At 43.4% G+C, this 18,267-nt stretch overlaps 2 protein-coding genes across 6 annotated transcripts in view; one reads left to right on the forward strand and one right to left on the reverse strand.

Annotated features, from left to right (window-relative positions):
* The window catches only part of ZNF366 (zinc finger protein 366), a 73,107-nt gene extending 63,437 nt beyond the window's left edge, over positions 1–9,670 (forward strand). For all 5 annotated transcript variants that reach the window (XM_019463048.2, XM_019463046.2, XM_019463049.2 and 2 more), the window contains 2 exons: positions 2,141–2,315; positions 5,187–9,670. In XM_019463048.2, coding sequence (XP_019318593.1) covers positions 2,141–2,315; positions 5,187–5,722 — 711 coding nt within the window. In that variant the 3' untranslated portion in view covers positions 5,723–9,670. The remainder of the gene's footprint in view (positions 1–2,140; positions 2,316–5,186) is intronic.
* Positions 5,221–18,267, reverse strand: part of PTCD2 (pentatricopeptide repeat domain 2) — a 115,022-nt gene continuing 101,975 nt past the window's right edge. The window contains exons 10-11 of the mRNA XM_019463056.1: positions 13,149–13,263; positions 5,221–5,331 (exon numbers count right to left, since the gene is read on the reverse strand). Coding sequence (XP_019318601.1) covers positions 13,186–13,263 — 78 coding nt within the window. The 3' untranslated portion in view covers positions 5,221–5,331; positions 13,149–13,185. The remainder of the gene's footprint in view (positions 5,332–13,148; positions 13,264–18,267) is intronic.

Genomic DNA, 18,267 nt, shown 5'->3' on the forward strand with positions numbered 1-18,267 from the left:
CTACTTTCTCCAAAATGGCTCAAGACTGGAAATACCTAATGTAGATTCAAAGCTAATTCAAATCAGTAGATTCAAAGCTTTTTCCCCCCTTGGCCAGGATAGAGAACTGGATAAACTAAACTAAGCTAATAAATAATACTCTGCCAGAACTTTCACCTGTGCAAAGTTGAATCACAGACTGATGCATCTTACAAAACTGTCTCTATTGAGAATAAAAGAAAGCGAGTATCCATCCCATATGTAGGGATGTTAAAGTTAGATCAGCACTCCCAGCCTTTCCCCTCTCAGGTCACCCTTTCCAAATGAATGTGCTGTGCAGCTACTCTGAACACTGAGTGTGGGACACCAGTATGCCAAGTTCATTCTTGCCAGTAAGGAAGTAAAAAGGGGAAAAGTACTTAAAAGTCCCAAATGTGAATCATTTAAAAACACAGAAACAATTATTCATTATCCATGGGTGGATTATCTGTGACAAAGTTGTCACCCCAGCTGGCTGCCTCTTACCACCTGGCATTCTTTGCAGTTGGTCTTCCTACGTCTCTGTTTGTTAGGTCTATGCATTCTTCCATGGCTCCTGTAACTCCCATCTCCATGGCCACCTGAAGAAAACAGTGCCTTCATTCATAAATACTCAATCCAGTACCCCCAACATCGTCCCTGAAAATGTCTCTCAGTGCAAAAGGAAAACTGGTGTCAGCCTCAGGGGCCACTGTACCCTGACTTCTCTCTCCAAAGATCTTTCTTTCACTCCATATCACTGCCCTCACAGCATGGGCCTCTGAGGTTAGGAAGGGAAGGAAAATGTTCCCTCCTTAACACTCGGGCCCGAGCACAGACACAAAACCCTTCTCTGTATTCCTCCCAGCACAGCCAAGGAAGGGCTGGGTTCTCCGAACCCTGCTCTGCTAGGGCCGGGGGACAGGAAGAGGGCGGAAAGACCCAGAGCAGTGGACTCTGTTTTATACCTTCCGTATCTGCATGAATTGCCTTTGAAAAGGCAGTTCTGTTCAAAAGAAGTTGGAGAACCACTTTTCTGATCCATCATGCATCTGCACTTTGTTAGAAATAGAAATGACAAAATGACAAAAAAAAAAAAAAAAAGAAATGAATAAAACATGTTTACACCTGAGATAATATTTTCAGGACTTCAAATCTCTACCCAGAGAAAAAGACACACTCCTTCTTTAGATCTGTCTTTTATTCCTTCTAACTTTGCTATCCGTTCCAATAATAAGCAAATTAAAAAATTAGAAATGCAGGGGCGCCTGGGTGGCTCGGTCGGTTAAGCGTCCGACTTCGGCTCAGGTCACGATCTCACGGTCCGTGAGTTCAAGCCCCGAGTCGGGCTCTGTGCTGACAGCTCGGAGCCTGGAGCCTGTTTCAGATTCTGTGTCTCCCTCTCTCTCTGCCCCTCCCCTGTTCATGCTCTGCCTCTCTGTCTCAAAAATAAATAAACGTTAAAAAAATTTTTTTTTAAATTAGAAATGCATTGCATGATACAGTCTAACAGAAGAGTTATATTGAGGGCACAGAGGATGGTGTGGTGGTTGACCATGTGACCTCTGGTGTCTAGTGGCCTGGGTTCATTATCCCAGTTTCAACACCCATTAGCTGTGTGCCTTGGCCAAGTGCCTTAATCCCTCAGTTTGCCCATCTGTAAAATGGGGATGATACAGCACCCACCTTATAGGATTGATATAATTAAATGTGATATTCCATGGTAGACTTAGGACAGTCTCTTCCATGTTATAAATGTTCCATAAATATTAAACAGGTAATCATATACTTATTATTAAAATGAAGCACACTTTGAGCAATTGCTTCTCAGCTCAGCTTTTCTCCTTTTCTGCATCTCGCATTCAAAAGAAGCCTTACTAGCTTTGCAAGTTTTGCCATGAGTTGAAAAATCCCTGTGCGATAGGAACACAAGCCCATGAATCCATCCCTCCCTGCTCCACCTCTGGGCCTGGGCGCAGTCCAGACCCTCCCTGACTTCACTGGGGACATTCTACTTGGAGGCCACTTAAAATGCCAAGATCCAAACAAAGTGAAGGCACATCCGTCCTCATGCAGGCCTAGGTGCGGGTCAGGGCCCAACTCCACAAGTAACCTGTCTCATCCTCTTCATTGTTTCTGACAGCTGTGTGGGAAGGAATTCAACCGGATGCACAACCTAATGGGCCACATGCACCTGCACTCCGACAGCAAACCCTTCAAGTGTCTCTACTGCCCAAGCAAATTCACCCTAAAGGGGAACCTGACACGCCACATGAAAGTCAAGCATGGAGTCATGGAGCGGGGCCTCCATTCTCAAGGTAATCACTCTTCCAGGAAGCACCCAAGGCTGCTGGGGCTGGTGGATGACAAAAAAGGGAGCTCAACTTGTTTTTAGGGGGCTTTATTTGGGGGGGGGTATTCTTATTGTTGAAAAAGGGATCATAGTGTCAAGACCACAGCAGAGGAGCAGAAACAGGCTTACAGTGTTATTCTAACAAATACAGTAGTACTATCTGAAGGTAGTAGGTAAAAGCGAATTACAGAGGACAGATGAGAACATCATAACCACTCCAGTCAGTACGATTATTAGCTCTTGCTTCAGACACCACATCAGGTGCCTTGCCTCCTTTAATCTTGACAGCAACTCAAGGCTGGAGGAACTTATATTTTCCCCATTTTACAGATGGGGGGAACTGAGGCTTCAAGAGAGTGATTTGCCCAAACTTGCTCAACTGAAAAAGTGGCTGAGTTAGGATTGGAACACAGACCTTCCAGACATTAAAGTCTTTATTGTATCCATTTCATCGTGCTGCTCTTAAAGGACATGTGGTTTTTTTCTTTTTCTTTCCTTTCTAAAAAACAGGCATGTAAGCTCTGCCTCCACAGAAGGATGTGTGTAGCAGGCTGGGTCTCCTGTTCATAACTAGATGCACCCAGGGACGGCTTTCCTGCTTGGCAGGGCTCACTGGCCCATCTGCAGAGCAGGGGCTTCCGTCTCCCCCACTGAGCCCGAAGTGAACTGCTAAGCAGTTCTCGCCCCCTCAGTGCCACGGCCCTTAGCTGTGACGAGTTTATGTTCCAGATCCACTGAGTTCACCAGGTTGTTCTCTAGTTACTTAATCAAGCAGTCCTTCAATGAACAGGCAATAAATGCACCTGTATCCAAAGCAGAGCCCTAGGTGCTGCAGAAGATACTGGGGGGATGAGACCATCTTTGCTCCCTAGAAGGTCTGTGTGTGAGGAGAGAAGACACACATTTATGGACCTTACAAAATCATGTTAACCACTGTTTGCTGATACCAGTATGATTAAAGCACGGCAGTAGGCACTTCAGAAATCCTATTGCTTGTGCCCACAATGTCCCAAGGTAGACTGTGTTGTTCTCATTTTATATAAGAGGAGACCGAGGCCAAGGGGGCATGGCAGGTCTGAAGGCAGAACTGGGATCCCATCTCGGGAATTTCTGAATTACACCAGTGCTCACTACACCAGGCAAACACAGATTTGTTTGTGTTGCCTGCTTCTCTTACCCTTTCCAGAGAGCTGGTCAAGCAGGCACACGTATTCATAAATAAGATGCACACAAGCACCTGCAGCATGAAACAGAATAATTATAGTTTTCATATTTTTCACCCACTGAGCTTATAGTGCTCCTGAGTTACAGAGAACTGTGGTCATCATAAAACAAAGCCCAGAGTTTAGGCAAAACCCCTGAAAATATTCTGGTTAAAAAACAAAAGCAGTTTTCTTTCCCTGAGACTGGTTTTCTCCTGAATTGTTCTTTGCATCTCTAGTTGCCTGAGCCAATTTCCAACCTAGACCTGGATTTTTCCAGAATAGGTGAAGTTTGTTCAGTTGCCGGGGTTGGGGACAGAAGGCAATGGTGAGATGTTCATCCGTTTGAAAGCTTAACCTGGTCACCACAACTTACCCCATATGGATGCTCAAATCCTAAAAGGCACCTAAGGACTCTGTCATTCTTCTGAAAAAATAAAGAGCATCACTATGTATCAGAGAGATGCTTTGAAAGTTAACAGACTTTCAACAATTTAAATGTTTTCATCTACAAAAGGTGTTAGTGCTTTTTCACTCTAGTGTTTGAAATGGCTCAAAAATCATGACTCAGATTAAAAAGAGCCTCCCGTGCCCCTGACAAGATTAAAGCTATAGACAGATTCATTGCCTGACGATATCATAAGGCAAGCAGACCTGGACGTCTGCCCCCACGCCAAAAGCCTGGTTCTGCCCGCCTCCTCCTCAGGGCCTGGCTGTTGGCTCACCAGGGGCAGAGACCTGCAAGATCAAATTAGGCGGAGCCCTACTATGTGTTTCTGGCTCCTGAAAAGTCCCTCCCAACAGGGCCCTCCAACTGAAACTAAAAGTGAGACCCTTTTGCATCACTGTGCCCAATAGCAGGGATGCTTGTGGTTGGACACAGGGGCTTTAGAGTTCCTCAAGGGGATCTCTTTGTGCCCTCTCCAGTCTGTGCTTAGGACCACTGGTTATGAGGCGGCCTTCTTGTCCCCAAATGGTATATTTTTGTGCATTTTTTTTCAAGATGAAAATACCTTTGTTATGATTTTATTTCTTCTTCTGGTAAAATATTTGCTCACTGAAAATAAGAAAGACATTAGAATTGAAGAGAAAAATGTCCGAATCATGGAATTTTGAGATTTGGATGTAAATTCTTCCAGATATTTTGATAAAGATAGATAAAATTTGGTCTACACTATAAATATATATGGTAAATATGATTTTTACTTAAAATATATAGAGAATACCTTTTTATAACCATTTGTAGGTCTCTACATCTTCTCCACATGGTTCAGTGTATTATTTATCTAAAAAACCTCCATCATTTCAGTTTCACCATAAAAAATGTGATGAGCATCCTTACACATATATTTTGTGCACCTGTGTGATTGTTTTCATAGTGTAAATTCTCAGTGGCATAATTGCTAAGTCAGAGCTATGTTTATTTTAAGCATTTAGTGCATGTTGCCAAATTTACCTTAAGGAAGTTACACGGATGCAAACTTCATCTGTGACAAGGCCCATCTCTCCACAGCCTTACTGGGAATTTATTTTTAAAATGTAAAATCAAACTATACTAAATGGCCTTGGGTACCACCCAGTGGGCCATTTTCACAGCTTTTCCTGGGACCTGAACATTGCTTTTGCTCTCACAGGTTTTGGAAGGGGGCGAATCGCCCTGGCGCAGACGGCAGGAGTGCTGAGGGGTCTGGAGCAGGAGGAGCCCTTTGACCTTTCCCAGAAGCGTGGAGTGAAGGGGCCGGCGTTCCAGTCAGATGGAGAGAGTGCCCGGGGCAGCTCCTGCCATGAGGAAGAGGAGGAGGACAATAGCTATGAAGTGGGTGGAGACAGCCCCGGCCTGGACCCCCAACCCAGGCAGCCCTGCACCCCCCAGGATCTCACCACCCAGCCCGAGCAGGCTCCCAGGGTGCTTGAGGACACCTGTGAGGAGGAAAAGGAGGACAAGCCAAACAGAGAGCACCAGGAGAGGAGCAAGGACAGCCTGGGGGCAGAGGGCAGCCTGGAGAGAGAATCTGCCCACAAGGAAGAGTGTCTCCGTCTCAGTGCTCTGCAGAGTGCTCGGAGGGGCCCCTCCTTTTCTGATTACCTGTACTTCAAGCACAGAGATGAGAGTTTAAAGGAATTACTGGAGAGGAAAATGGAAAAACAAGCAGTGCTTTTAGGTATCTAAGTGGACAGCTCTAAAATTACATTTGGAAAATGAGAATAGGCAGTTCAAATATAGCTTTCTGCACGAGCTGTCATTTGCTGGAGACTGGCAAATGGCGCAGATCTTTACAAATGGCCTGGACTAAACGAGCAGGGATTGTCCTCACTAATACAAATGCTTCTCAGGTCATTCCTTGGGCCCTTGATTTTTAACATGCATGCAGGGGCTTCTTCAGTGCTTTTTCATGCTTCTCCAGTATAATAAGCTGTACATATTCTAGATACCTAATTCCAAGCAGATGCTGAGGTGCTTTTAGAAATTCTATTTTCCTTTGACTAATACATAATACATGGTAGATTTCTTTTTAGTTGCAAAAATACGGTGCTTGACATGTTACCTTATTAATGATGATTTAGTTGAATGTGTGGAAGTTATAATATTTTTCCAGATAGATGAAAATATTAGTAGTTGTATATATAAAAATCACCTTTATTGAATCATCCACAATGCCAAAAATGCCAAAGGAGGGTGAGGTATTAAAGAGAATATTCTCAAGTAGTTTCCGCATGTTTAAGAAAACAGGAATAATTTTAACTAATGAAAACCCAGCAGAACTTAGATCCTTGCCTGGGTCTGCCTTGTTCTGCAGCAGCTTCCGTCATCAGGTATGGCTTGTGGCACGCATTTTCAGATGGTCCCCAAAGTGGTCAGTGTGTCCCAGCTCACCCCTTGTGTCCTGAGCAGAGCCCCCTCCTGGAGACCTTGCTCTGAGGCCTCATGCCCCACAAGGCAGCCGCAGGAAGCCTTAGGGGCAGTGGGTTTCTTCTCAGTGCCAGACCAGGGATGTGGGGAGGAATTCTTGAAATCTGAGCACTGCTTATTTAGAGTATTATGCTAACCATCAGGTAATTACTGGTAAGCAGATTCTGGGCTGTGTTCTCAAAGCTGCCTGCATATCAGAATCATCTAGGGGAACCTTAAAAAATAATACCAAGGCTGAGCCTCAGCCGCTGAGAGTCTGATTTCATTGGTCTAGTGGAGCCCCAATATGGGTATTTGTTTAAAAGTTTCCCCCAGAGGATTCTTCTGTGCAGCCAGGGTTGAGAAAGACGGACGAGGTTAAAATGGTGGCTGCCAAGACTCCTCCCGGGGACTCCATAAATATTTGTTTCTGGCTTCAGATTCATTAAAATATGGAGTAGGAGACCTTGAAATCATCCTGCTGATTTAGGGCTTCTCACCTGTTCTGTAAGAGCCTCTTGACATGAACACACACACGCACATGCACACACACAATACACACACACGTACTCTTGTATAATCACACAATTGTGTACTAGAAGATGATGCCTGTGATGTTTATGGTCATTTAATAAGTCTAAAAATACATAGCCCGCCTACAGTGACTAATTATTTCTTCCTAGATGCTTGAATCGTGATTCTAGTCAGGGGTGAAGACTACCGTGGGTGGGTTGAGCCCAGCAGTAGGCTTTCCTTAGGCATGGGTGCCGAATAAAGCAGAGCCTACAGGATGTCGCATACCTGTGACTAGCCATAAGCAGTAACCCTCTGGTACTGTGTCTGTGTTTATGTAAAAACTGCCTCTTGGTTGGTAGTCTCAACTCTTATTCGTAGAGGTAGGTACTGTTTATTACTTTGCTTTCTCTTCTCCTAAAGTTCCCAGTACATTTCTTTAGACCACCTGGCCCATCTCTGACTGCTGGATGTGGCTTTTTCTTTTGGCCAAGGTGCTTCCCCCTCAGCCGCATCTACTTCGAATCATCCACCCGTGGGCTTTGTCAATCTTGACACATTTCTCCTGCTACCTTGCTTAAAGCTCTTTCTTTCAGCCTCACCACCATGACAAAGTGCCAAAGCTGCCTGGGTTTCCTACTGCCACCCATGCCCTGAGGTCAAGCACCTGCAAAGGGGATGGTGAGTGGAATAGTGTGGGTTTCTGTGGTGCAAGCACAGCTCTGTGCCAGGAAACTGTTCCAAGTCTTCAGAGGGGCAACTTGCCTTCCGTTCATTTTGAATATCGCTCATTAGTGCCTCTGATGACATCACTCACAAGGCTGGCAGCATGGTCTGTGAGGCCTCTGGCTATTGGGGTCCTGTTACGTGTTCATTCTTTCAGTAGCCCTGTGTCAAAGACATACTGTAAGGGCTGCAGACTTCCGGTTCATTCTGGGTATGGAACAGGAACAGGCTGGAACAGGAACCAGGAAATCCAGAATAGCAAACTCTAGTCTTTTCCAACCAAATGAATCATGTGGGTATGTTTGAAGAACAAGTTCATGTTGAGATGGAGAGAGGATGGTCTAGAATGGAGGTTTCCAAATTGTGGATCGAGGAGTCAGAGGTCCCTCTTGGGTCCCTCCAGAGCTGCCAGGGAAGAAGGAGAAACTCTCAGCCCTCATTCCCACTTCACTCAAAGTGGTTCAAATTTCATTTGTTTTTCATGTTAGCCTTCCAAGTAAAATTTCATTTTGAGGGAGAAAAAAATATCTAAGGAAAGTAATTTAAAAAGTGTTATGAAGTATATTATAAAGCCTGTTTTTAGTTCTTAACTCTGGGTATGAGAGACTTAATTAGATCTAGCCTGAGGGTAAATATACATTGACTCTGTGAGAAATGTGGCCAAAATCTTGGTGTTGTATGTTGTTGAGTGACCAACATCCTGGTTTACCTGGAACAACCCTGGTTTATAGCTTTGTCCCAGAGTAATTACTAAGAGTGTCACTTTAACTCTCAAAAGTATCCCAGTTTGGGTGCCTGGGTGGCTCAGTTGGTTGAATGTCTGAGTCGTGGTTTTGGCTCAGGTCATGATTTTGAGGTTCATGAGACTGAGCCCTGAGTCAGGCTCCGCATTGACTGTGCAGAGCCTGCTTAGGATTCTCTCTCACTCTCTCTCTCTCTCAATAAACAAGTACACTTAAAATATAAATAGGATCCTCAGGGTGTCTGAGTGGCTCAGTCAGTTAAGCATTGAGCTCTTGATTTTGGCTTAGGTCGTGATCTCATGGTTTGGGAGTTGGAGCCCGCATCAGGCTCTGTGCTGACAGTGCCCAGTCTCCTTGGGTTTCTGTCTCCCTCTCTCTCTGACTTTCCCCCACTTGCTCTCTAGCTCTCTCTCAAAATAAATACAAATAAAATTTAAAAAAAAGTATCCCAGTTTGGGTGACCAATTATATGGACACCCTGTGCCTAAGTGCAGAGCTAAGGGAAGAGTTGGCCAAACTTGCCTGATGAGCTAATTAGCCAGAATGCACACCTGAAGGAGAGCCCATGGGGATCATCTAGAGAGAATTAAGGATAAAACCATCCAAGGTTACCAGCACTCTAAGGGCCAGGACAGCATGGCATTCATCTCCTTGTGACACTCTGAAAATAGGTCACTACCAAATGCTTTCCAGGCTTTTGACCATTGTCACTCTGAAACAGCCAACTGACCAGCCAAGAGGCGTATTTTTCTTTTATCCTTTTTATTCAGGCCTATAATTACCCCCCTCTGTTTGCCTTCTAATTCCTCTTTCATTCTTTCTTTTTAAAAATTTGACTCCCTATTGGCCATGAGACTGAGGCTGACCTTCCATAACCCCACAAGGGTATCTGGTATATTTGTATATGAGTAGCTGCATGAGAAAGCCCAATGTTCATACTGTATTTATTAAGCCCTAAAGGCATTTAATAAAATATTAACATCGCGTTTTGAATCATGATCTTTGTCTGCTTTGCTGGAACAAAATGTAACAGAGCTAACATTTAAAATCCTTCACATATTTGGACAACATTACACCAAATGTTGATTTTGTACAGAATTCTGGCTTGCTATTTAAAAACTAAAACTCCAAATGTGTAGCAACCCAAGTTGTGAATATCGCTTTCTGCTTCAGTGATAAAGCAGTTTACCTGAAAATAGCATGTAACCTATGTTTTAATTTAAGCAAAATAAAGACTTGTTGAAAAGGCTGAGTTGATTATTTGCAAATGCCCCAAATTTCACAAGGAAACTGCCATTGTCAGTGTCTCTCATCCCTACTCTCATACCTTCTGCCAGGGAGGTTCCGTTTGGCTGGGGCCTCAATCCCAGGAAGACACAGATTTTGGATTCTCCCTGTCTCAAGGCTTCACAGAGGATTAGTGAACCTCAGACTATCTGCAGGCAGGTGACATCTTCCTCATCCTCTTTTTATTTCCCATTCAGAAAAACTAGTTCTGGAAGGGTGTCATGAGGAAGTAGGAGGTTAGCGGCAAGATTGCCTTATTCTGCATCAAGCTCTTTCTAGGATAAAGTTGACCCAAGGGGCCATGTACTATATTGGGCATGAGCACCTGACACAGATTCTGGTGTCAGGTTCCTGGATTTGAAGCCCAGCTCTGCTACTTGCAATTTTTGAGACCTGTGAACCAGTTTGTGAACCTCTGTGCCTCAGTTTCCTCATCTGTAAAATGGGATTAGGAACCTTCCTGATCAAGTTGTTTGTGGGTTAAATGAGTTAGTATATGCAAGACACTTGAAAAGTGTTTGGCTCACTGTGTCTGCTATGTAAGAATTTGCCGTTGTTATCAACACAGTGGCCAGAAAACTGAACACTCAGCTCCTTCTCAACAGAGAACTCACAAAGCTGTGTCGGCATGGGAAGTTGCCGTTTCTGAGAGAGCTTCTCTCTTAAACGTTATACACTCTAAAATACCAAGCACCGTGCCAAGTAATTACACACTTGATTTTATTTAACCTCACATGACCCTGAGAGGCAAATGTTGTTATTTCCATTTTACTGAAGAAGAAATGGAGGTGCAACAGAGTGAAATAACTTCCTCCAAATGACCTAGTTAGCAAATTTCATCTGCTGCCAAAGCATGTAGCCTATACCAGGTTGGTTTCTTTGCAAGTAGATGATGAGACAAATCTGGGCGCAAGATGTTTAATAGGGATTAGCAGCAGTGAAAACAAAGGGCAGGAAAGAAGACTGAATAAAGAGAGAAGGCAAACTGTGACCAAGCCTCACCCAACAAAGCAGGCAGTTCTGGGCAAGGATTGCCCACCAAAAGTTGCACCAGGTTGGGCAGTGATGTCCAGGCCTTTTGTCACCCACCTCGCTCAGTCACCAGGTATGGGCTGCCCTGGGAAGGGCATGATCTCAGGATCTCTGTAGCAGGGACAGACCCTGAAGGAGCCAGTGGCTGCAGGCTGTCTGCTGACTGCACTCCCCACAGCTCGGTACAAGTCCTTCCTTGAAGAGACACTGCTTAGCTCATTTCTGTGTCTACCACAGCCCACCCTTTGCTCACTCCTACCCACTTCTTTGTATATATTCATGGGCATCTCCTCCAGGATACCAGTGGGTCTCTCTTTCTCAAGGAAAACTTAGAAGAGGAAGATGAGTGGGATCAGCTTTAGCCCCCGCTCCTGTAATTAGTCTAGGAGAAATAGCTCGTGCTTATTTTCTCCTTCCTCCATTACCTGTCTGCATCCCTGTCACCATCAGGTATCACCTCTGCCAGTCTCAGTGGCTTTTCAGGTAGTGTGACCCATATCCTCATCCCCAAAGCATCTGAGCCTCAACCACCATGTTGCTCCGTTGTTGTGTCCTCCCACCCCAGATTTACATGTTGAAGCCCTTAACCCTAGAGTGATGGTATCTGGACGTAGGGCCTTTGGGAGGTAATTAGGTTTAGATGAAGTCATGAAGATGGAAGCCCCTCCATGATGGGCTTAGTGCACTTACAAGGAGAGGAGACCAGAGCCATGTGAGGACTTTCTGCACCATTTGAGGACATAGCAAGAAGGCAGCCATTTGCAAAACAGGAAGCAGGCCCTCATTAGACAAAGAACCTGATGGCACTTTGATCTTGAAATTCCCAACCTCCAGAACTGTGAGAAATCAATGTTACTGCTTGAGCCACTCAGTCTATGTATTTTGTTATCGCAGCCCAAGTGGACTAAGACACATGCCCTTTTCAGCAAGGGGTTGCTGCACTTGTTCTTTTAGTCACAAGTGGGAAGAGAAGTACCAAAAGAAACCGCAATGGGTTACCAGGGTTCCACACTTATTCCTCCATGACCCGTTTTGTAACAACAGCCTTCTCCCTCCTGATGATTGGGTTGATTACCTGTGCCAGAATGGTGACTCTTTTCCTTGTCTGCTGGTCCCTGAAGACAAGGAGCAAAAAATGCCCACATGGCAGCTGTAGCTTATAATTCAATGGATAATCTTGCTATGTCCCCGAGTGAAAGTGTATCCCTTTCTGAGGATGAGAATTCTAACCCTGCAGAATGCAGAGTTACAGGGATGAAAAGTAGAACAGTGGTCACTGTCAGTGCAGACAGGTGGGACCAACTCCTTTTTCTACCCTTGGAAGTATGCATCCATTCCTATGACCAAAAGACCACTCGCTCTTCAAGATGAAAAGGATTCAATATAGTCAACTTCTCACTAAGTGATTGATTGATCTTCATGAGCAATGATGTCATATTGGAAGCTCAGCACCAGCCTCTGTTGCTGGCATGTTGGATATTCAGCAGTGATAGGAGTTAGATCAGCGTTGGCAAATGTACTTCATGCTGTTGGGCCCATGTATAGCCTCCATATCTGTTACTGTGGCCACTTCATTCATATGTTTTTTGTTTTAGCACTGGAGTGGCTGTTGACAGAGGGCTGAAGTCAACTGGCAAAGTCATTGTCTGCCTGATTTTTAAATGTCTCTTTCGTGATGCATGTGACCCAATGGATGTTAATATGTGATACAAAGATTTTCATACTTGTGTTCACTCCCATATGTCTATCCACCCTAGACAGAGAATAATTGGGAATACCTACTTTAATTACAGTGGTTAGGAATTGTCTGTCTGAAAAACTTATATTTAATTTGAGAACTTAAGGACATCAGGAGCCAACCATGGGGAAAACTGGGAGAAGAGCATTCCAGACAGAGAAGACAGCATGCACAAAGGACTGTGGTATAGAGAACACGGCCAAAGAGAGAAGATGGTGTGGGCAGCACACAGCAGGAGAGGGAGAGTGATGTAGGGTGAGGTTGACATGGAAAGCCACTGGGCAATGAGGGCAAGATAATGAGATTAACATGTTCCAAAACTCATTTTGACTAAAGTGTGGAGGATGGGTTGGAAGGAAGCCAGAATAATATTGGGAGACCTGAAGGAGGCAGTTTTAATAGTCTGTGAGAGATAATATTGGCCTTGATTAAGGAGGTAGCAAGGAAGAGTTAAAGTGGGCGGTTCAAAATCTGTTTTGGGGGTCCAAGTGACTTGTTCTGTTGAAGGCTAATTATAATAGTAACAAAAATATTTATTTTTCTAAGCACAAAATGCCACTTACTATAAAGCCCATCTCCTCACATAATGATAGAAGGGATGAATCAGAGTCTCAGAGCTACCATAAAACCCATGCTTTTTACTCATTTGACAAGAGAGCATATTTACCAAGTAATGTATGTAGAATTAAGCAATCTGGTTTCTCTCAGTTTTGTTCTGGGTTACAGTTGCTGGTGAAGTAGTTGGGACCAAAGACGATAATGAAACTTGTCAGACACAGATCCTGGGAAGGAATGGCAGAAGTGAGGACAAATGAGCACACAGTTAGAAATCAGAAAACCAAGGAAAGACTCCAAGACCATAAGTGAGGCTGCAGAAAGTCTTTTTCATCCCTATAGGCCCTGAGGACATCTCTGATGCAGCCAGTAAAAGCATGTTAATAATAATGAACTTGCATGGTCAAAGAACAGGTTAATCATCTCTACCTATTTATTAACTAAATGCACTCCAAATACATTTCATTTTAAATTCTTCGAAGAGTGACAGTTCAGTCATCTGACCATTTTTATCCACTGCACACATTACTTTGCAACAATGCAGAATAAATGAGATGTTGTCATATTTTAAGTCCCAAACTGAACTGGCCCATTGGCACCACCGACAGTACCTAAAGAAGAAATAAAAAACAAAAATGTGTGGAAGGAATTTGCTCCTGTCCTTAAGGAACACACACATCTTATCAAGGCCTGGCTAAGATGGAGGCTGGCGGGAATATGGCTAATGGCTTTTCAAATCTCTAAAGCCTTAAAACTGAAAACTATCTTCCCTACGAAAACCCAGGTGTGAACACAGCCTGAATCTCTGAAGCACCATGGCATTTCATATTTTTGCACAGCAGAGCTGAGCCAAAAGTAACTTCCAGTCCCATTACAAACTTGCTGTGCAAGTGGAGGAAGACATGCTCATTTGATAGCTGGGGAGTGACCCTTATAGGGTCCCTGGGGACCCAGTATCAGTGGCGCTCACCGCTTCCTCTTCCCTGGATGCAACAATATATTAAGAGAGAGAAAAAAAGAGGAGGCTGGCTCTTTTCATGATTTTCCTTTTTAATTTTTGTTGAAAATGGAACTGTGTTCTCTTGATCCTTCAAACAAATGGAGGGGAAGTGGAAGCCCAAAAGTTTCTCTTAGGTTCCCCAGAGAGGGTGACTGTGTTTGTAGTGTGATGTGGGAAAAGTCCTTGGGTATCTGCTGCATTGTCACGTCGTACCAGAGTGATTTGCAGTAGGAAGTGTGGGATGAATACAATTTTTATGTAAGAGAAAGTGATGGGGCCACAGTTTTTGAATAAAAAATCTCCATTTGCCTTTCCTCTCTACGACGTGCTTTCCCTGACCACTGCCCACACCGCCCCCCATCTTTATTAGATGATGAAAGAAACACAAGGACACTCTCTGAACTTGACCCAAACAGTAAGTCCAGCCAGAAACTCTTTGTTATTCAGAATGCACTTGGGTAGGGAAGGGGAGACAGGAGGGAGCTTCGAAGGACGTGCCGGGGAGATCACAGAAGCATTGCAAAGGGGGCTATTAAAGTTACTGGCATTGCACCTGAAGAATCATTTTAAACTGATGTTTGAAATACGCATTGCGAGTTTTCACATGGCAGATCTTAATAAACAAATGGTCTTTGGAAGGAAAATGAAGAGCTACATTAAGAGACATCTAAAAGGATTATAAAGATACTTCTTTCATTTTAGCAATTCATCATTTTAAGCATGCTGGCAAATAATTTTGTTTCTTCTTCCAGAAAGTAGTAATAATGAAACTGTTATCCAACCTTGTCAGAAGAGGGGATGGATGAGGCAAAACCTATTAATCATTCTGGACCTGAGAAATGATAGCTGTGTCATTTGCCACTGTTGAAGGACAGCTTCCCTTCCAACCTGTAGCAAGTCTAGCAAAGAAAACAGCTTCTTGTACAGTGGCAGGTTATCCGAAGCAGGATAATACTTAAAATCTTCAGCTGTGGCTTTACAAGGCTGTATATACAGAGCATTGAGTCAACTGCCTCTTCTCCTTAAAAACCAACAGAAAATAAGAGAAATATTAAATCCCCAGCAATAGCAAAGTCTTTAAAGGAAAAAAAAAAAAGCAAAATCAAAGCAAGGCTATGCAGAGACTTAGAAACGGATAATTACAATGCCAGCCTCTGAGGGGACATTCAATAAACATCATTGAGAATAATGATGCATCTCTATGAAGCAAACACCACGGACAGGGTCTAATCCCCTCAGAAGTCACTCAAAGCCCCTATCTGAGACGCAGATGATTGTGTGGATTTCAAAGGGCTTGTCTTTCCAAAAGCTCTGCATGCCTCCACACTGTTAATCCCCTTACCTTCCTGCAGGGACACTTCACTTTTGATCTCAGGTTTATCTAATCAAATCATGCTTCTTATTCAGACTGTTAGCTCTCTGAGCAAAGGGCTTGGCCACCACCACATCATCTCCAAGTTTTTAGACAAACCTGAGATTGGATGTGACCACTATCTCTGTTTCTCCTTGGGATACTGTAAGAAAGGTAGAAGACTGACACACGAAGGAAGATCCTTCAAAGTGACCTGTACAAAATGCTGCTGTTCGAAAATATGTATGTTTCCATTATGGTTAGTTGAAGCTCTACAGAGAAGGCGTGGCTTCCAGAATGGTGGTGCAGGGATCCCAGTGAAACTTCATCCCTGGAGAGACATGTATTAAGCTAGTAAAAATTAGCAAAGGCAATCATACAAAATCTCTGGAGATTGATCAAAGGGCTGACAACAATTTACGAAATAGTTTTTCATCAAAACCTACAGGAACTCAGTAGGAACAGCGGAAGGCTGGCTGCACCCATCCCACCTACCCAGATCCATGTTGTGGCAGGCTGAGGTAACCTTGACGGCCAAACAGCAATTCCCATTTCCCTAGCTCTGTGCAAACCTACAGGTGGGTGGCCAGAAAGGGGTCCCCCCACCAAGCCCCTGCTTGGTAAGGAGGAATGGGGTGGGGCAGCTGGTGAGTGCAACGCCTCCTTTCCCCACAGTCTGTGCTATTCCAGGGGACTTGGAAGCCAAGCAGCAGCTCCCATCTCCCCTGGTTCCTGGTGGAGGAGAGCGGTTCAAGGCCAGCTGAGCAGCTGGTGAACACTGGCAGCTCCCACTTCCTCTGCCTCTGTGCTACCCAAGCCCTATTCACTGGGAGGTGGTAGGAGCTGGTGGTAACATTGATATGACACTGCAAGTGTAATGAATCGGTTCACAGGTTTGACGACATATTCTTTTTATTGTGATAAAATATACATAACATAGACATGACCATTTTAATGATTTTAAAGTGTGTAATTCAGTGGCATGAAGTTCATTCATACCTATCACCACTTATCTATTTCCAGAAATGTTTCATACAGAAGCTCTGTACCCACTAAACACTAACTCTCCACTGTCCATACTCCTAGCCCCTGGTAACCTACATTCTGCTTTCTGGATCCATGAATTTGACTACTCTAGATGCCATCATATAAGTGGAATTATACAATATTTGCCCTTTGTGTCCAGCTAATTTTATGCAGCATTAATATTTTCAAGGTTCGTCCATTTTGTAGCATGTGTCAAAACTTCATTCCTTTTTAAGGCTAAATAGTATTCCATTGAACGTATAGAATAGACCACATTTCATTTATCCATTCACCTGTCTTGTAATGAGCAGTTAGCTGTGTTGTTTTTACCTTTTGGCTGTTGAGAACAATGCTGCCAGGAACAGTGGGTGGAAAGATCTACCTGAGTCCCTACTTTTAATTCTTTGGGGTATATACTTAAAAGTGGAATTGCTGGGTCATATGCTAATTCTATGTTTAACTTTTTGAGGGACTGACAGACTGTTTTCCACAATAGCTGCACCAGTTTACATTCCCATCAGCAATGCACAAAGGTTCCAATTTCTCCACATCCTCTCCAACACTAGTTATTTTCCATTTTTTGGATAACAGTCATTCTAATGAGTATGAAGCGGTATTTCATTGTGATCATAATTTTTAAATTAACACATTTAAATTCCTTCATCTGTTCAGCTGGTAATGCTGAGATCCATATTCAGTTTTATAGTCTCCTTGTTTTTTTTTTTTTTCTTTCTCATGAATATAAACACAGAAAATAAAGGATGACCCGGAGCTTTTTCTTTGTAAATAGAAACTGAAAAGCCCAGTGATTTATGTGGCTTTTATTCCTGTTGTCTTGCCATTGTTTTGTACCTCCTATCCTTCAAAGGGTGAGGACTCTGTTTGAATTTTGAAAGGAAGTCTTTATTCCAGTTGTTTTACTCCAGTTTACCAGTCTATTTTCTTTTTTGGCCTCAGATCCTATTTTCCCTTGACCCTGAGTTGTCAGATGTCCTAACAGCTAGAGTCAGCTGGCTGTACCCTTGGGTGGCCCTTGTAAAACTTGTACCAAAGAGACTGAGGTTGGTCTTTCCTGGGACTTGTCTGTAAACAGTAGGGAGAAATGCATCTTCCATTTCGGTGGGGGCAGGGAGGGTGGTGACGCACATGCACACAGCAGGAGTGGGAGGAACATACATCCAGCCATGATGCAAGTTGCTGGGAACTATATTCTTGTCCAGGGTTGCAAATTTTAAACTGTAAAAACTTCGCCCAAACCAAAAAATCTCTACGAGACATTTGTTTGTTTGGAGAGCAAGAACCAATGTGGCTAGTTTAGTACTAATGTCAGTTAAGTTTAGTGATAAAAGCCTCCACTGAGCCTGTAAGACTATGGAACAGTGTTCGTTCATCAAAACCTTGATCCTCACTTTTAAATTAAAAATGGGTCTGTGGTATTTGTCAACCATTATTTTCCCATTTGAACTAAAAAAGAGGGAGGATATCAACAACTTCAATCATTCGGTGAATATTTATTGAGCACCTGCTATGTGGCAGGCACTGTGCTCACCAGAATGAGCATTACAGACACAGTCACTGTCCTAAATAAGCTTGTGAGGCCATTATATATAAAGGGCATGGATATGAGGACCCTAATAAACAACAATACATCCAATATATGGAAAGTTTCCAAATTATAAGCAGAATAATTAAGTTCCTGTTGAGATAATGATTCTAGAATTCTACTTATGTTAATTAATTATATGTAATATTAATTCATTATATATAATATTATACGCATATATAGATAATATTAACAACTATTACAATTGTTGCTTAAATGCCTCCAGTGGTATTGGTAGGGGTTGCCACTTC

This window comes from Panthera pardus, unplaced genomic scaffold (genome assembly GCF_024362965.1).
Source record: "Panthera pardus isolate Hobbes unplaced genomic scaffold, ASM2436296v1 HiC_scaffold_2, whole genome shotgun sequence".
Classification (NCBI taxonomy): domain Eukaryota; kingdom Metazoa; phylum Chordata; class Mammalia; order Carnivora; family Felidae; genus Panthera; species Panthera pardus.